This window comes from Phocoena phocoena, chromosome 11 (genome assembly GCF_963924675.1).
Source record: "Phocoena phocoena chromosome 11, mPhoPho1.1, whole genome shotgun sequence".
In the NCBI taxonomy this organism is placed as follows: Eukaryota; Metazoa; Chordata; class Mammalia; order Artiodactyla; family Phocoenidae; genus Phocoena; species Phocoena phocoena.
The window spans coordinates 44,739,477-44,760,281 of record NC_089229.1 but is presented as its reverse complement, the minus strand read 5'-3'; the positions used below and the strand labels follow the sequence as shown (position 1 = coordinate 44,760,281).

General features: G+C 35.2%; 1 protein-coding gene across 1 annotated transcript in view; it reads left to right on the top strand.

Annotated features, from left to right (window-relative positions):
* The window catches only part of TRHDE (thyrotropin releasing hormone degrading enzyme), a 390,487-nt gene that overhangs the window by 359,035 nt on the left and 10,647 nt on the right, over positions 1 to 20,805 (top strand). Inside the window, exons 16-17 of the mRNA XM_065887537.1 lie at positions 18,269 to 18,436; positions 18,967 to 19,107. Coding sequence (XP_065743609.1) covers positions 18,269 to 18,436; positions 18,967 to 19,107 — 309 coding nt within the window. The remainder of the gene's footprint in view (positions 1 to 18,268; positions 18,437 to 18,966; positions 19,108 to 20,805) is intronic.

Below are 20,805 nucleotides of genomic sequence, written 5' to 3'. Positions count from 1 at the left end.
ACTCTGAGCTAAAAAGGAAAATATTTTATCACTATTATCTCTCAATGGAACCATCGTACACTTGAAGACAGTGATTAAAACCCTCATCACTCTTCTTTAGAACTAAAGCAAATTCATTTGTTAAACTTAAGACTAATGATTATCCTTTTTGCTAAGTCTTCTGAAAATTATTATATTAGACTTAAAATGTTATAGAACTTTTTTCCTATTTTTTGCCACCTCATTCAGTTCTACCACATTAATTAGGCTATGAAAACTTAAACATTTATCTAAAACCAATACATCCAAAATTTGATTAAGATATATAATCATATATACATTTGAGGAAAAAAAGGTGATATATACTATTTGAAGATTGTGGTCTCAACTTTCCTCCCCTTTGTTTTTTGTTTCATTCTTTGTTTTATTTGGCTACAGACGCATAAGTCTTTTCTCAGAGCTGATAGCTGTTTTTGAACCCTTTCATGAATATACCCATACTCACATATATTCTCACCATTGTATTAAAATTGAACTTATACCGTTGCGTTACCACAATTTCTCTAGACAGTATTCAAGCCGGACATCACTTTCTACATTTAAAAATATAGCTATTGGGAAAAATCTATTCTTAAAATAATTCATTCATTTAACAAAATTTTATTGAGTGATTCTCAATAGCAGCTGGTAACCAAAAGTCAAAGAGAAGAGGCAGAGTTCAAAATGAATAGGAGATGCAGCTCTATAAACAAATAGTGGTACTTTGAAGCAAGAACTAAGCACAGGACAGAGTGTGAACATACAGCAGGGAGGGGTTACTGCCTTGGAGACACTGCATTCTTCCTCATGAAGGATGAGTAGGGCTTTGTCAGATGATAGGGCTGAGTGAGGCAGCGGTAGGTGTGTATAAGTATGTGAGGCGGGTGGATGCAGATTCCAGACAGAAGGAAGGCACATGGATTGATGTGTAAGGAGTGCAGCAATATTTGATTTGTGAGTTTGAACCATCGATCACGTCCATAATTCTCTTATAAATGAAAGTGTCAGCTCATTTCAGTTTTGATAACCCTGCCATTTATTCGTGGTAAAATAATTAAATTGGGGCCTAATATTTTAAGGTTCTTTTGTTATTTCCTTCATCATTTTTATATTCTTCTGCTTTGCTTTCTTTTGTAACTGGGCAAGTAAACCTGCTAAATGAAACTAACTCTGTGTTTACTAAGGTTTACTCAACTGACCAACCATATGACATGACCCAGCATACACAAGTGACTTCCTGCAGGGAGGGTAAATGATACTCACTGAGCTACCTGTGTGTGAAGATCAGAGGTTTAATCTATATTTTGGGGATGACAGCTCAAAAATAAAACAATAATGTACTCCTGTTCTTGGTGCTGAGTTTAACTTTCTTAAATTGAGTCAATTAAGGGGAGGGCTAGGTTTCTTTTTAAATGTGCCTGAAGTAACAGACCAGTAAGCTTTGTTTGTTTGCTTGGTTTTGTTTAACTGGAACCTTAAAAATCATCTAAAAAAACCCTCCAAGGGTAATGTAGTTGTCTACTAAAAAATTTTGGTCAGAGAGATGCTATGTATTTATGCTAATAAATCTAAAGGACAAGGAGTCATGGAAGTAGCGGGGATTGCAACCTCTGGGGTGCTGTGTTAGTATACAGCCCGATCTTGATATACTGGGGATATAAGTCGAATAGGTGGCATTGGATTCAGGAAAGTGGAATGGAAAGTTGGTGCAGGGCAGGGTAATGGAACCAAAATGTGCAATGAAAAGCTAGAGATGGTAGCAACAGTGAGAAAAATTCAAGAATTACAGTGGATGATACATTGAATGAGTCGACATTCTGAGCCCTGTTAAAATATTCATATGCTACAGTGTGTTGAATTGTAATGGTGATGTCATGCATACAGACAGATTGAGCTATGTTCCCGTCTTGTTAGTCTGTGGTTTGGGGACTAAGTTCAGCAGAATGCCACATTTCAGAAAAGAGACAAATCACCAAGCATTCGGTAGAGAACAATACAAATGCTAAAAAGATCTTGAAAACACCAGCTACAAGAGGAGGTAGTGAGGACTGAGAATTTCATTCTAAAAACAAAATACAGAAAAGATGAAAGCCTTTTTGTATGGATAAAAAGCATAATAAAAGGGACAGAAATTGGTTTCTTTCACCGGTTGGTGCAAATAAACAAGAACTAATTGGTCTGAGCTTCACTGAGTAAAAGAGAGGGGATATATTTTTACTGCAAGTGAATTATTATTTGAAACTGTCTGTATTAAAGCACTGTTGAGATTGTACAGTTAACTGTCCAGGGGATCTCAATAGAGCAGTATGCGATTTTCTTTGAATAAAAATTTAACCTGAAGTTAAATGTGTCCACAATTGGCACAGCTCTTAATTTTGTGATAATGTATTATTTTTCAAATAATGTGAAAAGATACAATTTTTAAAAAATTTTTATTTGAGTATAGTTGATGTACAGTCTTGTGTTAGTTTCAGATGTACAGCAAAGCGAATCAGTTATACATATAGATATATCCACTCTTTTTTAGATTCTTTTTCCATATAGGTCATTACAGAGTATTGAGAAGAGTTCCCTGTGCTCTATAGTAGGTCCTTATTAGATATCCATTCTGTATGTAGTAGTGTGTATATGTCAGTCCCAATCTTCCAATAAAGCTTTAAGCCAAGACACAGTAAAGATTTAAAGTGTTTAATTTTAAAAAAATGTATCCAATGGTGATATCCATTCCCTAACATATAAATTGATAACTGGTATCAATACCCTACTTAAAAGATACCCTAAGAGAACAGAATACCTTATATATTGTGGGAAATTTAAAATGTTTAGTGAATTGAAATTAATTGGAAATTCATTTTGAAATTGAAAAAATTAAGGCCATTTTATAATAAAATTTGTAAGTAGAGGAGAATCTCTGGAGCTTTGCAGCATACATAATACTGCAATAATAAGCTTCACTACTCATGCAATTAATTCTAATGTTACCAATATTATTGTCTTTAACAATGATAATCATAATGAAAACTATATCTATTTTATTGAGTATTTATTACATTTCAGGATTGGTCTAAGTGCTTTTGGTGCATGATGCTGTCATTCTTTTTTTTTTTTTTCCTTGCGGTAGGCGGGCCTCTCACTGCTGTGGCCTCTCCCGCCGCGGAGCACAGGCTCCGGACGCGCAGGCCCAGCAGCCATGTCTCACGGGCCCAGCCGCTCCGCGGCATGTGGGATCCTCCCGGACCGGGCACAGCCCGCGTCCCCTGCATCAGCAGGTGGACCCTCAACCACTGCGCCACCAGGGAAGCCCTGATCTCGTCATTTTTATTTTCATTTTTAATTTTCATTTTTATAGGAGAGAAATCCAAAACTTACAAAGGTTATGAAACTTGCCAAGATTATATAACAATAGGTGGCAGATCTGGGCTTCCGTCCCTAGCATGTCTACTTTCTACCCCTACTGCCGGTAATTCTGTGGTGGTATATCAAATTTCCATACATCAGTAATAGATGTTTGTGTAAAAAAAAAAAAAACAAAAAAGACACCCAAGATAACTCAGGTACTCTCTGCAGTGACTGTAGGCAAACGTTTTATGCTACACTGTATAAGCCTGTGGTCTCTAGCCTGACTGTGGACTTCTTAAACAGTTTGTGCTGAGCCCCACCTCCAGAGTTCTGATGCAGTAGGTGAAATGGGGCCCAAGAATTTGTATTTATATAACAAGTTTCCAGGTGATGCTGATGCTGCTAATCTGGGGACCACACTTTGGGAACCGTTGGTATTAGGAACGGTTATGGTCTTCAGAGTCAAAGACACCGTGATCAAATTGCAGCTGTTCAACTAAATTAACTTCGGAAAATCACTTGGTTTCATCATCTGAAAAGTGGCAGTACTACTAACAACCAAACAGGTAGTGAGAGTTATGTAAAAGAATGCCTATCTAATATCTGACCCTTATAGGAAATTATACATTAATCATCTTTGAAGTTGCCTGCTACTTGACCACCCCCCCCGAGTAATGAGTGGTATGAATTTTAGATGGGGAAAGTAGGAGGAACAGTGTAGAATAGAACAGAATAGGACATTTATAGAATGCCTTCAATATTAGACTTAACACTCTATAAGTTTTGAGGATATAAGGATGTGACCTGTAACATGAAATAAAAAACAAAACATTACCAGAGAGACTCTCAGTTAGGAGCAGGGGGACATTTGCCCTTTTCTCCCTGCTTTAAGAAATACTGCCTGTCTTGGCCTCTGGGTAAATATTACATTTTCTTTCCTCCCCTTAATCAGCTGCTATTTACAGTACATGTCCCTCCACCAGCCATAGCAGTTTTTTTAATCTCATAGTGTAAAGAGCTCCAGTTAAGCTCCTTTCCTTTGTGTCTGCTCTCTGTCCATCAATATTTGCTTTACTTATGTGAGAATGTAAAGGTGGAGGGACAAAGGGCTCTTTCCATTATGGTCTGTATGTGTTTCGGTTCTTCCCTGAAAACATAGATCCTAATTTATTGCCCATGTTTCCAAGTTATTGTCCTATTACCTCTGCTCTTTACACTCCTTTTTGTATTCTTTTTACTGTACATTGACCTACTATAAGTTTTCATAGGCTAATGTTATACCAGCCAGATCTGCCATTTTAATGGTCAGATACCAGTGTAGTCCTGTTGCAGACGAGTGAACACAGCACGGAGTCTATGTGGAGTAGTGGAAAGGGCAGGGCTGCCCAAACCTCCAGTGAGCTGGGGTGAGGAATTAGGTTTGCTCCTAGTTTGTCATTAGGCACCTGTGGGTTTAGACAAGTCTGTTAATGGCTCCAAATTTCAACCCTGTTTCGAAAGTGAGAACAAATCTCTAGTGCTTCCATCAGCTCCAACAGTCCAAAATTTCACACTCACCTGTGCTTGCACATAAATCATAGAGTTTCCTCACAATGTGTCCACTTTGGGTTCTCTCTTGATTATATAGTTAAAGGGGGATGTATGTTCATTTATTCATGTATTTGATAAGTATGTATTGAGCAGCTACGATGTATCAGGCACTGTGCTAGACACTTGGAAGGCAGCATTCCTTCATTCAAGCAATGCCAGCCCCTGCCACCTGACTGGCATTGAGAATATGTGGTCTGTGCCCTTACCCATCCTAAAGATGAATGCAGGGGCAAGGAGGGAGTGTAGGAGGGAGACAGAAATTGTTCAAAATAATCACATAAAGCTAAAAATGAAACTCAAGTGAGTGCGACCAAGAAGAGATCTGTGGTATTCTGAGAGACTGTCCTGTAGGAATTTGACCAGATCAGAGAGATCAGGGAAGACTTCCGGCCCTGAGTGCTGGTGTTGGAAATGAAGTGAAGGGGACATATTTGAACATGACTGAGGAAGGAAGAGTGACAGGAGTTAATATAAAAAGTAAGAGAAAGGACATTTTTATTTTACTTTTATCATATGCTTGGGAAAAAAAAAAAACCTTAAAGGATAAACACTTTCCTTCTATCACCTTTCTTCCCTAGATATTTTATATTTTAGTAGTTACGGCCAGTCACCTCATTATGAATTGTTGTCTGCATAACTCCAGCACAGAGACTGTTTTGGGAACCTCTGGAATAATTCACAATTATCTTCAAAATCATCACCATCATCGAGGTCTTATTATTAATTTGTTCCTCAGTAGTTTTTTAAAGCTAAAACAAAAAATCTTCAACATGCTGCGTCCCTCGCTGTGATGGATGCAGCATTACAGGGCCAAGCTCACCAGTCACATTTGGGTAATGGAATAGCTGGATCATAGTCAACTTGGTTTTTAACTTTCAGCTTTATTTCTAAAATAAAGTAATTTTTCCATAGTAATATCTATTAATGTGACTAATTAGTATTAATTCAGACTCCAGCAGTGCTTGATTCATGTACCAAATTTACCCTGAGTAACTGCTGCATCACAGGCATCAGGCTAAAAGTCACGGGATACAGTGATGAGCAAAAGGACACAGTTTCTGCCTTCCTGAAGTTGACAGTCCAATGGGGTAGACTGAGACTAATCAGATGTCATACGAATACGGTACGATTTTAGTGTATTGAGAACCAGAGGGAGATTTACAAGAAAAGAACAATTTGACCTGTCAGTGAGGCTGACATTCCTGCAGAGTGACAACTGACCTGAGGCCTACAGGAAAGATACATGTTCAGTAGGCAAAGAGGGAAAGGAGATGTTAAGAGGAAGGAACAGTGTATAAAAATGGCCCTCCTTATTAGTTATCTATTTTATATATAGTAGTGTGTATATGTCAATCCCACTCTTCCAATTTATCCCTCCCCCCACCCTTCCCCCCCTGGTAACCATAAATTTGTTTTCTACATATGTGACTCAATCAAGGAACTCTACTCAATACTCTGTAATGACCTATGTGGGAGAAGAATCTAAAAAAGAGTGGACATATGTATATGTATAACTGATGCACTTTGCTGTACAGCAGAGATTGGGACAATATTGTAAATTAACTACACTCCAATAAAAATTAAAAACAAAAAAGAAAAAGTCACCTAAAAAAAATGGCCTTCTTCCTCAACATCATTTCTCAAGATTAAAGTCTTGGTACTTACAAAAGTTTAGGTGATCGGGCAGAATCTATACTGACCCAAGAACATCCTCTGGAAGTTTTATAATTTCATTTTCAGTTCATCAGGTGGTTTTGTTTTTATTTGCTGAGAAGAACAAAAATCCCCGTTAATTAATTATGCTCCTCCATCAAAGCTTAAGGGGATTTCTCTTCTAAGATGAGAGTATGTTAACAAATAGAAGTGTTTTGGTAAGCTATGGAGAAGAAAAGCCATATGTGAAATGTAGTAAGTGGGCTTGCTATCTGAATTAATCCAATTGTGAATTCTTTTGTCAGACTGGAAATCTTTTTCATAACCAGTAGTCAGTCACTAGCTGACTAACCTTTTGTATAAGGAGAGGTCATGTATAAGATTACTTCAGGAGCGGCTATAACTAAATGTAGAAGAGGACTTTATAATCTCTCTTCTCCCTATGCTTCTCTGGAATCACACTGAAACTACCACTTGTCCTTGCCATTTGGAGAATTCAATACATGCTAGCTCAGTTCAGTTCGTCATCAGATAAATATTTGACTGAATGACCTACTTGCAGGATTTGGATGTGTTTTTAATTTATTTTTCAGTGTAGCAGGGATTTTAATTGCATTGAGAGCTAATATAAGTGCATAATTCTATTCACTTTTTTACAGTCACATTTAGTTTGTAATCTAAATGCATTAACGATTTTATATTCTAATTTAAAATGCAGAAATAATCATACACTTATTTCCCTTTTCCCAGCTGTTTTGGCTTTTCCTGACATTTTACTTAAAAATATTATATTATTGGTCATGCATAGAGGCAAATAGTCAATAGTATTTTTTCAGGGTATTTTAATTTTTACAGAGGTGTGCTTTTGAAAATAACTTGATTTAATTTAACTTTTTTTTCTTTTCAGTATAATTGGTTTTCCTCCCATTTCTGCCAAAAGTAATTTTCCTATCATGCTAGTATTGTTTGCCTAATATTATACCAATTTCGGGCATAACACTATTGAACTTTTGTGTTATCTGTCAAAAGATACGCCTATTGATTAGTTATAGAATAGCTCTATTTTAGCTGCCTGACTTTATCACAGTACAAGTACTAAGTAAATATAGATTTACATGGGCAACACAGGGAGCAGTGGTGATTAAACTTACAATAGTAATCATTATTATTTACTAAGCCAGAGCAGAAGCACCAACAAAAATATTTGTAGCTTCCAAAACATTCTTACATACTCACAGACAGTAGGTTATACTGATGGATTCAAGATTCATTGATTACAAGGTTTATTGCAACTACTACCAACCACTATAAAGAAGAAATTTCCTCCGCATTTTCCAAAAATAATATAAGCATTGCTATTAGCACTGAGAAGATTCTTTCAGCAACATCATTTCCTTTTTATTTATTTTTCCCCCTTGTGATTAAGACTTAGGACTGATTTCATGCATATGTTATTCTATCTCAAAATGAAAATAACTCATGGTAGTCTTTCTAATGATAGTGTGATAACATTTACTCAATATTGTGATAATGTTGATGAAAGATCTTCCATAGTCATCAAATATTGTTTTGCGTTACCCATATCTTAAAATATCTGAAAGTGAGAAAGAACTCTGATGACTTGTAATTTCTTGGCAATAATAAGAAAGATAAAAGCACATGCACGCACTTCCATGGATTGAATAGTGGCTTCTAAAAGATATGTCTAAATCCTAAACCCCATCAGTGAATGTGACCTTATTTGGAAATAGGATCTTTGCTGATGTAATTAAATTAATGATTCTGAGATGAGACTGCATGGATTTAGGGTGCGCCCTAAGTCCAATGTTGAGTGTCCATATCAGAGACAGAAGAGAAAGAACAGAGAAACACAGAGGGAAATTCATGTGAAGACAGAGGTAGATATTGAAGTTATGCATTTACAAGCCAAGGAATGCGAAGGATTGCCAGATCCACCAAAAGCTAGGAGAGAGGCATGGAACAGATTCCTCAGAATCTCCAGGAGAAAGCAGCCTGCTGACACCTTGATTTTGGACTTCTGGCCATAAGAACTGTGAGAGAATAAATTTCTGTTGCTTTAAGCAACCAAGTTTGTGGTAATTTGTTATGGCAGCCATACGAAACTAATACACACAACTTTAGCCTCTGCCTTGCAATCAAAACTTGGTACATAATATTTTGTATTGTGCTGATGAGATTTCAAGGAGTGCTACCAAAAGATAGCGAATAAGACTTCTAACTTTCGCTAACTTCACCCTGTTCTTACTTAAGATTTTCATCATGAAATGGAGGAATAAAAGAAGATACTGAGAAGGGAGGTTCTTCTTATTCCTCATAAAATTCAGACAAAATTAATATCATGATTCCTCAGAATATTATTTTCTTACTTGTGTAGGAAAAAAAGATGGGAGTGGCCTATCGCATGAAGATAGAATAATATATAGAGATATTCCTAAAATTCACAGCAAAGGACCCATTCTCGTGTTTCAGAATCCCTTCACATCTAAATATTTAGAAAGAGGTTTTTTGTTTTTGTTTTGTGTTTTACTTTCTAGTGACTTGAGGTTCTTTCTATAATTAAAAAACCAAATAGAAAAAACTGAAGTGACTTTTATTTTCATATATAAACAAACCTTGCTTATTTTATGCTGAAACGAACATACAGTGCAGGCATTCAATGTGCACTGTTTTCCCCTTCTCTTTATACACATGCAACGTTATGACCTATACCTGCCAATTACATATATATGTGCATACATACATTTCACTTATTTCAGAAAGTCATAACGTTTGAGTTGACTCTTTTAAAGTGTATGTTCTTCTCAGCTATATTATCTCCCAATGCAAAATAGGCCTTCTAGCTTGTTTTGTAACTTTTTTCATCCACTCTTGCCATTCTCCCTTTCTCCAGACCCCAGCTTCTTTTTTTAATCAATAATTTTATTTTACCTTGTAACAGGACTAGACTTTTTATAACTATATTTAATTATCAAATTTAATTATATACATCCTTATTCCTTAGCATACATACATGTATTATAAAGTTTTTCATGGATTTCACTGCTTTTTCACAGGAGGATCAAAGTGCATTTCAGTGAAACCACAGAACATCCAGGATTTGTTGAGAATAAGAATATTTCTCTATTTTTAAAAAGTACAGCATTTTCTTATGCAGTGAATCTAACAATGAAAATTACAAAACCTACAGAATTACATTTTGTTCAATGCACAGACACAAACACACACAGAGAATAGTAAAGTTTACTTTAGCCAAATAAAATCTTTTAGTTGGAGACCTTTCAAGTGAGGAAAATATATTAATTATTGCCTACTCATGACAGTTTACTTGTTATGCCTAAAGAATTAACTAACTGGCTGTAATTGATTCTTCCCAAGCTGTACAATCAGCCTTATTAACCACAGTCACCTTGACAGTGCATTAGAAATGAAGATAAACCTCATTTGCATAGGCCCATACATTTGTCGATGTAGTAATTTGATGGATACAATAAACTGGTGCAATTTTCAACCTTTGTATGAAGAATTCAAGACAATGACTGTTGCTGTAAGTTATTCCTGGGCAACAAGATTTATTTGTTCAGGTGGAGCCCTATGTCATCCAGTGGAGTTTTCATAAACACTCAAGCCTGGATCATGATTTGAATGGGAATAGTGCGATGGATTTGCTCTTGTAACTAATGTGTCGTTCCTATCATTACCTTTCATCTTAAAAGTTAACTGCAAGTACTCATTCCTAATCATTGTGATTCAGAAAACACCATCTATATTTAGACTTCATATCATAGGAGGCACTTAGATTTACAGTGCTCTGACCTGAGCTAAGTGAAGAAGAAGCCTGAATATTCAAGGATCAGGATAGAGCAGATTTGAAATTCATTGGGAAGCCACGGATAATAGGCATGCAATTATCCAGAAACAATTTATCTCCTCTGTAACACAGGCATCTATAAATAGGGCAATTTATCAGCCATTTCACAACTTCTATTACAACTGTATACCTCGTAAGTTTTAAATTATGTTTTTAGAGCTATTTATGCTAGCAGTCTGCTGCTCACTGTTTTAAAGTGAGTCATCATGGATATCTTAATTTTTCTACCTTTGTTATAAACCAGTTCAGTTTTTTGGAGGTCTTATGGGTATAATTGATTCTGGATGTCATAAGGGTTCTGAGTTATGAAACGTTAAATAACTTTGTTCTAGGCTTTTCAGTAGAATGTGTTCAAAATCCAGGCCCAAGAAAAATTTTCAACAAATTAAGTCACAAATTCTCCTCTCATTGCGGTTTTTCCCCTTTACCTTTTTGTAGGTCTTTGTCATGACTGTCTTTGTCATTTTTACTCTGAATTTTTTGGCCACTCTGTACATGTCTCATGTGTTCTTTCTTTCTTTCTACTTTTTCTTTGATGTCTTCTTCTTCTTGTCCTTTTTTTTTTTTTGCGGTACGCGGGCCTCTCACTGTTGTGGCCTCTCCCGTTGCGGAGCACAGGCTCTGGACGCGCAGGCTCAGCGGCCATGGCTCACGGGCCCAGCCGCTCTGCAGCATGTGGGATCTTCCCTGACCGGGGCACGAACCCGTGCCCCTTGTTCCCTGCATCAGCAGGTGGACTCTCAACCACTGCGCCACCAGGGAAGCCCCCTTGTCCTCTTCTTTTTAATGCTATCTGAGTCACTTGGTTTCTTTTGTTCTTATGCTTTAGCATTTATATTTTATGAAGTGGTCTTAACAGCCCAGAAACTTAACCCTCTCCATCCCTTTCCCTTACCAGCCAGTAGAAATAATAGCTACTGTATATATAGGGACTTAAAGGTTTAAAATATAATGTAATATATATTATTTCAGCTTAAGCAAAGTGAACGTCTCTTTTAAAGTACATTTACTTTAATTATAAGAGCCATTTATAAGGAGTGCAGCTATCTTAAAATATACTCTTGATACATTTGGGATATTAAGAGTTAAAATGACCCACCCATTCCTAGCAATCCTTTGTCTTTCCTATGGAAAGAGCAGCATATACCTCTTAGCAAATATGCAAAAATAAAATGTGAAGAGGTTTGGAATATCATTTCAGAACACAGTAATTTTAAATATAGCTGGTCTACTGTCCACCAGGTTTCCCCAACTCTATTTTGTTTTGAGGTCCAAAGGGTATTTTGTTTTTTCATGCTCCAGGTTCAGTGGGAATGAGCAGGTTGTGTGGGCACCAGAGAAGACTCTTCAGAAACAGAGCAGCCCCAGCTGATGCATGAAAGGTGCCAGCTGACAGCGTTGCTGTCTCCTGTTCTTTCAGCCACTCACCAACTGCATACTTCACATGAGATTCTGTTCTTCCTTGGCCATGGGCCCTATAGAGATACTAAGGAACGATATTTCTTTGGTTGCCAGGGTTTTTGTATAGATTCAGCAGTGTATTTGATTGACAAGTATACCAGTAAAGTTAGGTGGAATTATAAAAGTGTATTTCATTGTAATGCCTTAAACTTGAGATGTAGTGTCTGTAGTGACTTTTATAATTACTCATTCACTTTTAGCAAGGTTGTCTAAAAACTTTATTTTTGCTTTCTTTATAGTCCAGTACTCATTTGGGAACGATAGGAGTATTTGTTGGCACTGCATCCTAATAATAATAGTAATAAAAGTAATGAGGAGGAGAGATGTTATTACTACCTATTTAGACAATTTTCTATGTCCCTGTACTTGGCTATGCACAACATTTATCTAAAATCCATACTGAACCCCTGATATGCACCATTTTCATGTGAATATCAAATGAAACATTATTTCATTTAATCATTGTAACAACCCTGGAAGGAATTATGATTCCCATTTTCCAGATGAGGAAACAGACAGGTGGGTGCAAAAAGTCACACATTCCTTCTAAACAGCTGTAATTTTTATTCAGGATGGCTTTCTTAGCAGCAGTCAAGGGACCAAGAAATCTGGATAGAATGAGAGATGGGGGTAGCAGACAAGATGGACAGGGTCAGCCTTTGTAAATGCAGGTTATTTTTCAGTCTGATAGTTAAAAGTCTAGGATTGTCTGTCCCAAAAGAAGTAAGAGTGCTTGTACTTATAAGGCAGAGCAAGATACAGAGTATTGATGAGGAAGCCTCAACCAAAGCTGTCTTCCAATTTTTAGTTAGAATAGGCAAATGATATTTCAAATGAACTGCAAGTTCATTAAAATTAATTAAATGGTGTGCCACACTCTATATCAATGGCATGTGTAGTGCCACTGAAAGAAAGAGGTATTCTTTGAGAAGCCAGTGACTTGAGAATTTTTTTAATTGTCTTTGAAAATAATTAAATCCACATTTCAATGTTAATACAATCACTAATGAAAAGACACTTGTACTAACAGAGCAGGAAGGGACCTTAGAACTCATGTATTTTAGCCCTTGTCCAATTAGGATTAAAAATAAAGCCCAAAGCAATGACCTTGACTTGCCCAGTTCTGGAGGCAGTTACTGGTCAAATTAGGTCTACTGAGAACCTGCTTAGAAATAAATAGACCCATATCATGATTAAGCATCAAAATTTATATTTTAAAATAGTGTGTTTTTTTTCTTTTAGCAAGTATAATTTTCCTCTGGGAGATATTTTAACTGTATCATCAGAATTATTTCTATATATTATTCAACAGCATTTTTTATATTGGTATATATTTTATTCTGAAAGTAAGTTATTAAATTATTAAATTTGAAATATGTGTGTAAAAAAAACACTAGTTACCTATAATCCCCAAACCCAGAAGCTAATGTTGTTAGTATTCTTGTTTATCTTTCCAGCCTTCCTTTTAACATACACATTAACGTTTTTCTTTAGACTTAACACAGTGATATTTATATATATATTACACTCTGTCCTTAAAAATATATTTCATCATATTAAATGATGAAATTTAATATGATAAATTTATTAAAATAATTTTAATGAATTATTAAAGTTATTAAATTATTATTATTTATTACATATAATTATATATAATTTATTATATTATTATTTAATTATTTATTATTATTAAATAATAATTATTAAATAATTTATTAAAATGATAAATTACCATATCATTAAATATTAATCTATGATATCATTCTTAGTTGCTATTTATATCTTAAACTAGTCCTTTATTGTTATTTTAAATGAGTCCTGATTTTTAACCTTAAAATACAATGCAGCAGTGAAAAATTTCATAGCAAAATCTTTGGAAATTTTCCTGTTATTTATCTTAATTTACCAATCTACTTCACAATTTTCCATTTAATAATTACCAATTTACTATGTATTAAAATATTAGTCCCACTACATCACGATTATTATTTAACTCAGTAAAAAATTTTTCCTAAAAGACACACGCCTTTAATTTTTCCACTGCTTAATTTTTTAACTTCTACCCCAAAGCTTTTAGTTTTTAGGCATTTGCTTTTGGCAAGGTAAAAAAGGTTAAACATATCACCAAAATGCAAAAAATAAATTATTCCAAAATGATATACTGAATTTTTATGCTGAATTTTAAACTTTTATCATACAAATGAACTCTGTCATCATGCTATTTAAAATGAGAGTAGAATAAAAAACATAGTAGAAGTTACATTAATTAGGTAATCATTTCTGCAAAGTCAGTACCTTAGAAAGATAAAGGCACTTCCTTTGGGCTCAGCATTACCCCATTCATCTTGTAGGAAGGCAGCTAGCAGAGACCAGCTTCCCACATGATAAAATTCCACTAAAAGATTTACTTCTGAGGCAGCAGTTAAAAAGAAATGACCATGGGGGGATTCACATTTTCATAAACAATTTCCATATTCTCTCTCCCTGTAATCCTAATATCAAGAATCTCATAGGACTCATTTGCACTATTCATAACTGTGAGTTCTGTGGGTTTTTCAGCTCATGCTTTACAAAAACTGAGCTTTTTCATTTGTTCCTAATGACTTTGGTTTATACAAAGAGATCTTAAACTGTCCCCAGAGCAATCATTTTGCTAAAGTGTTGTTAGCGCATCTTTACAAATTTAGCAGCAAAAGGGGGTTTCATTAACAATGGAAATCATTAGGAGCCAAGGACCCTTGGCAAGTTCAGTGCTCACCAATCTTGTTTTATTTTCAGTGATGAGTACAAATAATCTTGTGACCTATACATTGATTCTTTATCTGGTGGGTGAGTAAGGAAGATAAGGAGTTGGTGGGTTGGGAGGAGATGCTAGAAAAATCTGAGTGGTATTTTCCGGCTAATCCGCTCGTCCTTGCTCTTCTAAGGAGCCTTATGAATCTTAAGCAAGTGTACCTCCCAGCATCTGCTAATAGCCATTACTTTCTTGAGAGTTTGGGGATTCGTAGCTGAGATCAAGGGCTATTTTTCAGTGGACCATCAACAGGTTTCAGATTATATATGTAAATATATGTAAGTCTCATTTTCATAGTAGTGAAATTTGACACATCTGCTATGCACAGGGGAACAGCTGCTCATGAGCCTGAAACTTGACCTGCAGTTTCTTCCAGAGCACATCCAAATTATGTGGTCTTTCTCTTGTTTGAGGCTGCCGGTTCAAAAACAGAATTTGCCCCTATTCTGGGCAGCTTTGCTTTCAAAAGCCTCCTTTGCCCAGGACAACTTTTGTTAGATTCCTTCAGGATGGTCTGTCTGCCATTTCATCCAGCACTTCATTGCTGGGTGCCCTTTCAAGATTTCTTCTCCTTGCTCTGTATATGATCAGCTTGCTACACAGCAGCTCCTTAAATACACCCCCAGCCTATGTCCTTTAAGTCAGCCAGAGGCTGTTTTAACAAGTGTCATTTTGATTCTGGTGAACAGAACGGAAGCTTATTGTTGGAAAACCATTCTTGCCGCTGTTGAATATTTATCAAAGATGACTGGGGGCTTCCCTGGTGGCGCAGTGGTTGAGAGTCCGCCTGCCGATGCAGGGGACACAGGTTCGTGCCCTGGTCCGGGAAGATCCCACACGCCGCGGAGCGGCTGGGCCCGTGAGCCATGGCTGCTGAGCCTGCGTGTCCGGAGCCTATGCTCTGCAACGGGAGAGACCACAACCGTGAGAGGCCCGCGTACCGCCAAAAAAAAAAAAAGAGATGACTGATTAAACTATGGACTTAAAAAAAAGTAATGAAAAACAGAAGGTAGAAGTGACATCTGTGGCCAGTTCAGCACTAAGGGAATTATAGATTGGATGCACTGGTATTACTCTGCAGCCTACTAGTTAGATCCAGGGTTTCGTTGTTCTTACTTTCTATAAGATAGCGTTTTATGGAACAACAAAAATCAGCATTCAGTGATAATTACTGATGATTACTACTAACAGAAATCTTAATATCTTATGTTCATCATCATTAGCTATGTCTAAGCTGATAGAAATAGGAAAGACATTCATGTATAGCCCATCCTAATTCTCAACTTACTATATTGTTGTTATAGTGCAAAACATCCTCTCTCAGAACAGTTTCCTCTCGGGCAAAATGAAGTTTATAAAACAGATATCATGATATTATCGTATAGACGAAATAAAATAAGACAGGTGGAATGTAGTATTGTGCAAAAGTGGTATTTTCTACCTCTGATGCCCCTTTAGCCGGTGTCCAGGACTTTGCACTGACCAACCCATTTACTCATTTGTCTATGCATTTTACACAGTTCAGCATCAGCCAGGAGCAACTACTGAACTGCAAAAATATGGATTATTGCTAATGACTATAGTATATGACACAGGTTATTTCTAAGGAACATAGTTTAATATCTGCCTTTTTCTTTTTCCTTCTTTCTTTTTTTGCCTTTTCTATATTTCCATATGTCTTTCTGCTTGATATTGGAGACTGGTTTCATACGCAGTAACAAACCTCATTCAGTGGGCTCTATCCCTGAACTCTTTGGTATATTAATTGCTTAAGGAATTTTTTTTAGAACGTAAGCTGTTACTATTAGGTCTAATATGCATTGATCTATGATTTGATGATTTAAGTAGACATTTTCTTGTTAGTTTTTGCAAATTTTTATAGTAATCTCTTGGCCAAAATCATGACAATAATAATACAGTGTTGTGCCCTGTAGCCTGTAATATTTGGAGGGAAAAAAATCATCCTCTTTTCTAGCTCTTGATTTAAAGGAAGATTTTAAACTTTTAACTTATTGCAGTTAGTAAAGATGGATACATTTTTGTAATATTATGTTGTATCTATCAGGACTGACAGACTCTTCAACATATGGTGGCAGTGTTTTCCCTAGTGATTGCAGATGTGCTGTGTGGCAAGCTGGTCATAAACAGAGCAGGGAGAAGAAGGTTTCACCACCCACTGGGAAGACTATTATGGGTACTTTCATCAAGGGATTCCAGGGCTGAGAGGGAAGACAGGAGAAAGAAGTGAAGCTCTTTTCTGGTTTCTTCTGATGTCTATATTCCTTTTGTTTCCTCAAAAACAAAACAAATCAATCAAACAAACAAAAGGCTTGCCTTCAAATACCATAAAGGAAAAACAGCTTCAGTCAGCAAGATTAAAGTAACTATTCTCCAAACATTTTAATTATTGGTAGGAAGAGACAGAATAATATACGTTTAGCCATTTCTGGGAACTGTGAATTTTGTATGATAGTACTGACAGCTCTACACATGTGGTACCCTGATACACAATCTTCAATATCCTGATTGTAGACCTACTTAGCTGCTTAACAGAATAAGATGAAGAGCATCTTACTGGTAGTCATTCAGACGCTTCCTCCTGTTTTCCAAATACTCCATTCACCAAAGCAATGTTTTAACCATCAAAGTCTTAAATATTTAAAAGGGATTGTTTCATCTTGTTATCCAGAGAAAACATTTCTTATTATTAACCACATTCAAATTATAAATGAGAAATTTTAATAATAGATTACTAGATATTATACAAAGCAGAAATGCATTTTTAATATTTTAAGATATTGGAGTGTTCTTTAAGAGAACAGTTTTTTTAAATGTGGGGTATATATCAAAACGTGAAAGAACAATATTTAGTAAAAAATTGCCACGGCAGAGTACACATGAGAACTGCAGCTTATAAATAGCCAAGATTAATTAAATCGAGTAACAGTTTCCCACTGTAACATTTACTTTCTCAAAATTTACTACTTACGTTTTATCTGTTTATTATCTATATTAGTAATCTTCTAGGTTCCAAAATTTGGAGAGCTATTTGAGAAAAATAATTTTAGAAAAAATTGTCTAAGAATTTAGGAGATGTTTCTGTTTTATCCAGATTAGTCAGTCTCTTCATCCAGTGCTTTCTCGTGGTTCTTGGGTCTAACAATTCTGAGAGCAAAATTTTTGATTGATAAATATATGAATGTTGGTGGAAATATAAGGCACCTGTTTCTATTTTTTTAAGGCTTTACGTTCTTGTTGTTCTTGTTGTTTATGATTCTTGTTTACATAGTTTCAAGAGTGGAAAAAATTTCATTCAAAACTATCTTTAAATAAAATACATTATTTTATTCATTTAGTTGGGAATATTTTTGAATATTGTTACTATATAGCATTATTCTCTTTCAGGTAAATCTAATTAACAAAACCATCTTTTTAAAAACTGACTAGTAGAGCAGCATCTGTCTTTATTTTCAATACTATGAAGCTTTTAATTAACGGAAAACCACCATGGGTTGCTTCTTTAGAATACCACTAAACGTTAGAGACATCGTCTACTGTACAGGAGTTTCACTACTAGATGAGGATGTCTGGGAATTCATATGGATGAAATTCCACTCCACCACGGCCGTTTCTGAAAAGAAAATATTACTGGAAGCTTTAACTTGCAGTGATGACAGGAATTTATTAAATAGGTGGGTCAATTAATTTTTAAAATTCATGTAATGAGAGTATTCTCTGTTAATCAGACTGTACTGAACTTGTTTTTATTTCCTTAAATACATGCTAGTTACTCTAAAATTTATCTTTCTAGAGCTAAGGAAAACTGCCATATTAATATGACTAAAGCTTGTTGATTTGAAAGGTATACCTTAGTTTCTAACTAATTATATGTTTTTTCATATATATGTAAGACAATATTTCATTATAAAAAGCATTTATTAAAAAGAATTTTTAAAGTGAGTTTGCATCATCAAACCAAAACTATGATTTCTCCACGCACAAGATTGTTCTGACTTTGATTAATATATTAATTACAATATTTTGAATTTGATCTTCCTCCTTTTATAAAAACAAAATTGTTCTATTGATAAAATTTTTTTAGTAAAGTTTACACTGGACTATTCGTTGAAGACTGTGATAAATTAAATCATGTAATTTTGGTAATTTTATAAGAAATCTTTGTTATTGGACTAAAAATTTCCCCACAATTCTATTCTTAAAGGCTTCTAAATCTATCACTGAATTCTGAAGTGGTGCTGGATCAAGATGCAATTGATGTGATAATCCATGTAGCTCGAAATCCACATGGCCGAGACCTTGCCTGGAAATTTTTTAGAGATAAATGGAAGATATTAAATACCAGGTAAAAATAAGATTTCAATCATTCATACTGGAGTGAGTAAACCAAAGGTGACATATGAGAGATAAAAGCCCTACTTTTTGTGGTAGAACCAAGGTCCAGATAATAGAATTAGATTTTGAAGTAGTCAGCCAAGATGGGTGTTGCCACTCTTGTGAAACTCAGAATTAATTTAACAGTTCTATAACATTATTCATTTATTAAAGATTGATAACCACAATTATATATGGAAATGTGCAGAGTGAAAAGGTTTAGCATTGCAGCTTTCCTGGAAGATCTATCAAACTGTCTTAGGTTGAAGGAATCATCATTAAAACCCTATATCCTGAGTGTGTTGTAGAAAAAAATGATTTATGAATCATATGTAATGGTATTATAACAAGAAAACTTTAATTACTTCTGTAGAATTGTTTAAAATTCTTTTAAAAATATAAATATCATAAAACACCTGAAATAAAACCATGATATCGAGAAGGAATATTTGAATGGCTTTATAATTCTAGTTGCAGTAGAATTTATTCCTGAGCCATTTTGCTTCATGTTGAGAATTCAGCCTCAATTTTGGAAAATATTTCGTTATGTATTTAAATATATTATAATAAATGTTAATTTATTACTCTGATAATCTCTATGGTATTTTAAAATTAAATTTATCATAGAGCATGTAAATGCTGCATGTTCTCCAACTTAAATGTCCCCAGACAACATACCTACTGTTCTATCTCTTAAAAACTGGGGTATAAACTTTATTTTTTAAAAGCACATTTTTATTGGTTGACCTTGTATAATGAGTTCAATTTGAATGGATATGTCATATTAAAACATATTTCTGTCTATAAATATTTCATTGTTAGAAAGCACTGATATTCCTAGAAAGCACATTTTTTTCCCTAGTATTTTCAGCTCAGAAATTGGAATGTTTGAAAGATTAGAGCTTGCTTTGCTGTCATGCACATAGTATAATGAATAGTCAGACACAAGGTGGAATTAATATATATATAAACAAGTATTTCACTTTAAAAAGTATCAGATATCTACCAAATAAACAGTTTCTTTAGGGAGTGGTTTTGTAGATCAGAGTTCAGTGTAATGCATATATAGTTTATAGTCCCTACCAAAAAATGTTTGGTTCCTGATATGCCTGTTTTGATTCACTGACAGTCCATGATCTCTAATCAAAACGTAGAAAGATTGAGACAGCATTAAAACCACCTCAGTCTAATGACCTCTTTGTTTTATTAACTGAACATTAATAACAGGGAAAACTCTGAAGAGGGAGGAAAAGGCATTTAGAAACTCAACTTTACGCTCAATTTTTCTGTAAACCTAAAACTGCTCTAAAACTAAAGTCTGTTACTTAAAAAAAAAAAAAAAAGGTAGAAAGATTGACGCTTCAGCATTTCTACAGACAGGGCAGCGTTTATCCTAACAAATAGGATTGTCTCCTTCATCTTCTACTCCTCTGTCGAGGAGTAGAACCTGAAACCTGAAAGTTCATGGGGAAACTGTCCAAGGTTCTCCTTACTTCCTGCCCTGCAGATTCTCCCTAGTTTTAGTTGCCATCAAATCTCGTGGCTTGAATCATTCCCAAATCTACATCTCTAACTCAGGCATTTCACCTAAGCTTCACCCTATGATAGACAGTTTCTTGTTGAGATCCCCTACTGGGGTAAATCATCATTTTCCTTTTATCTTCCTTTT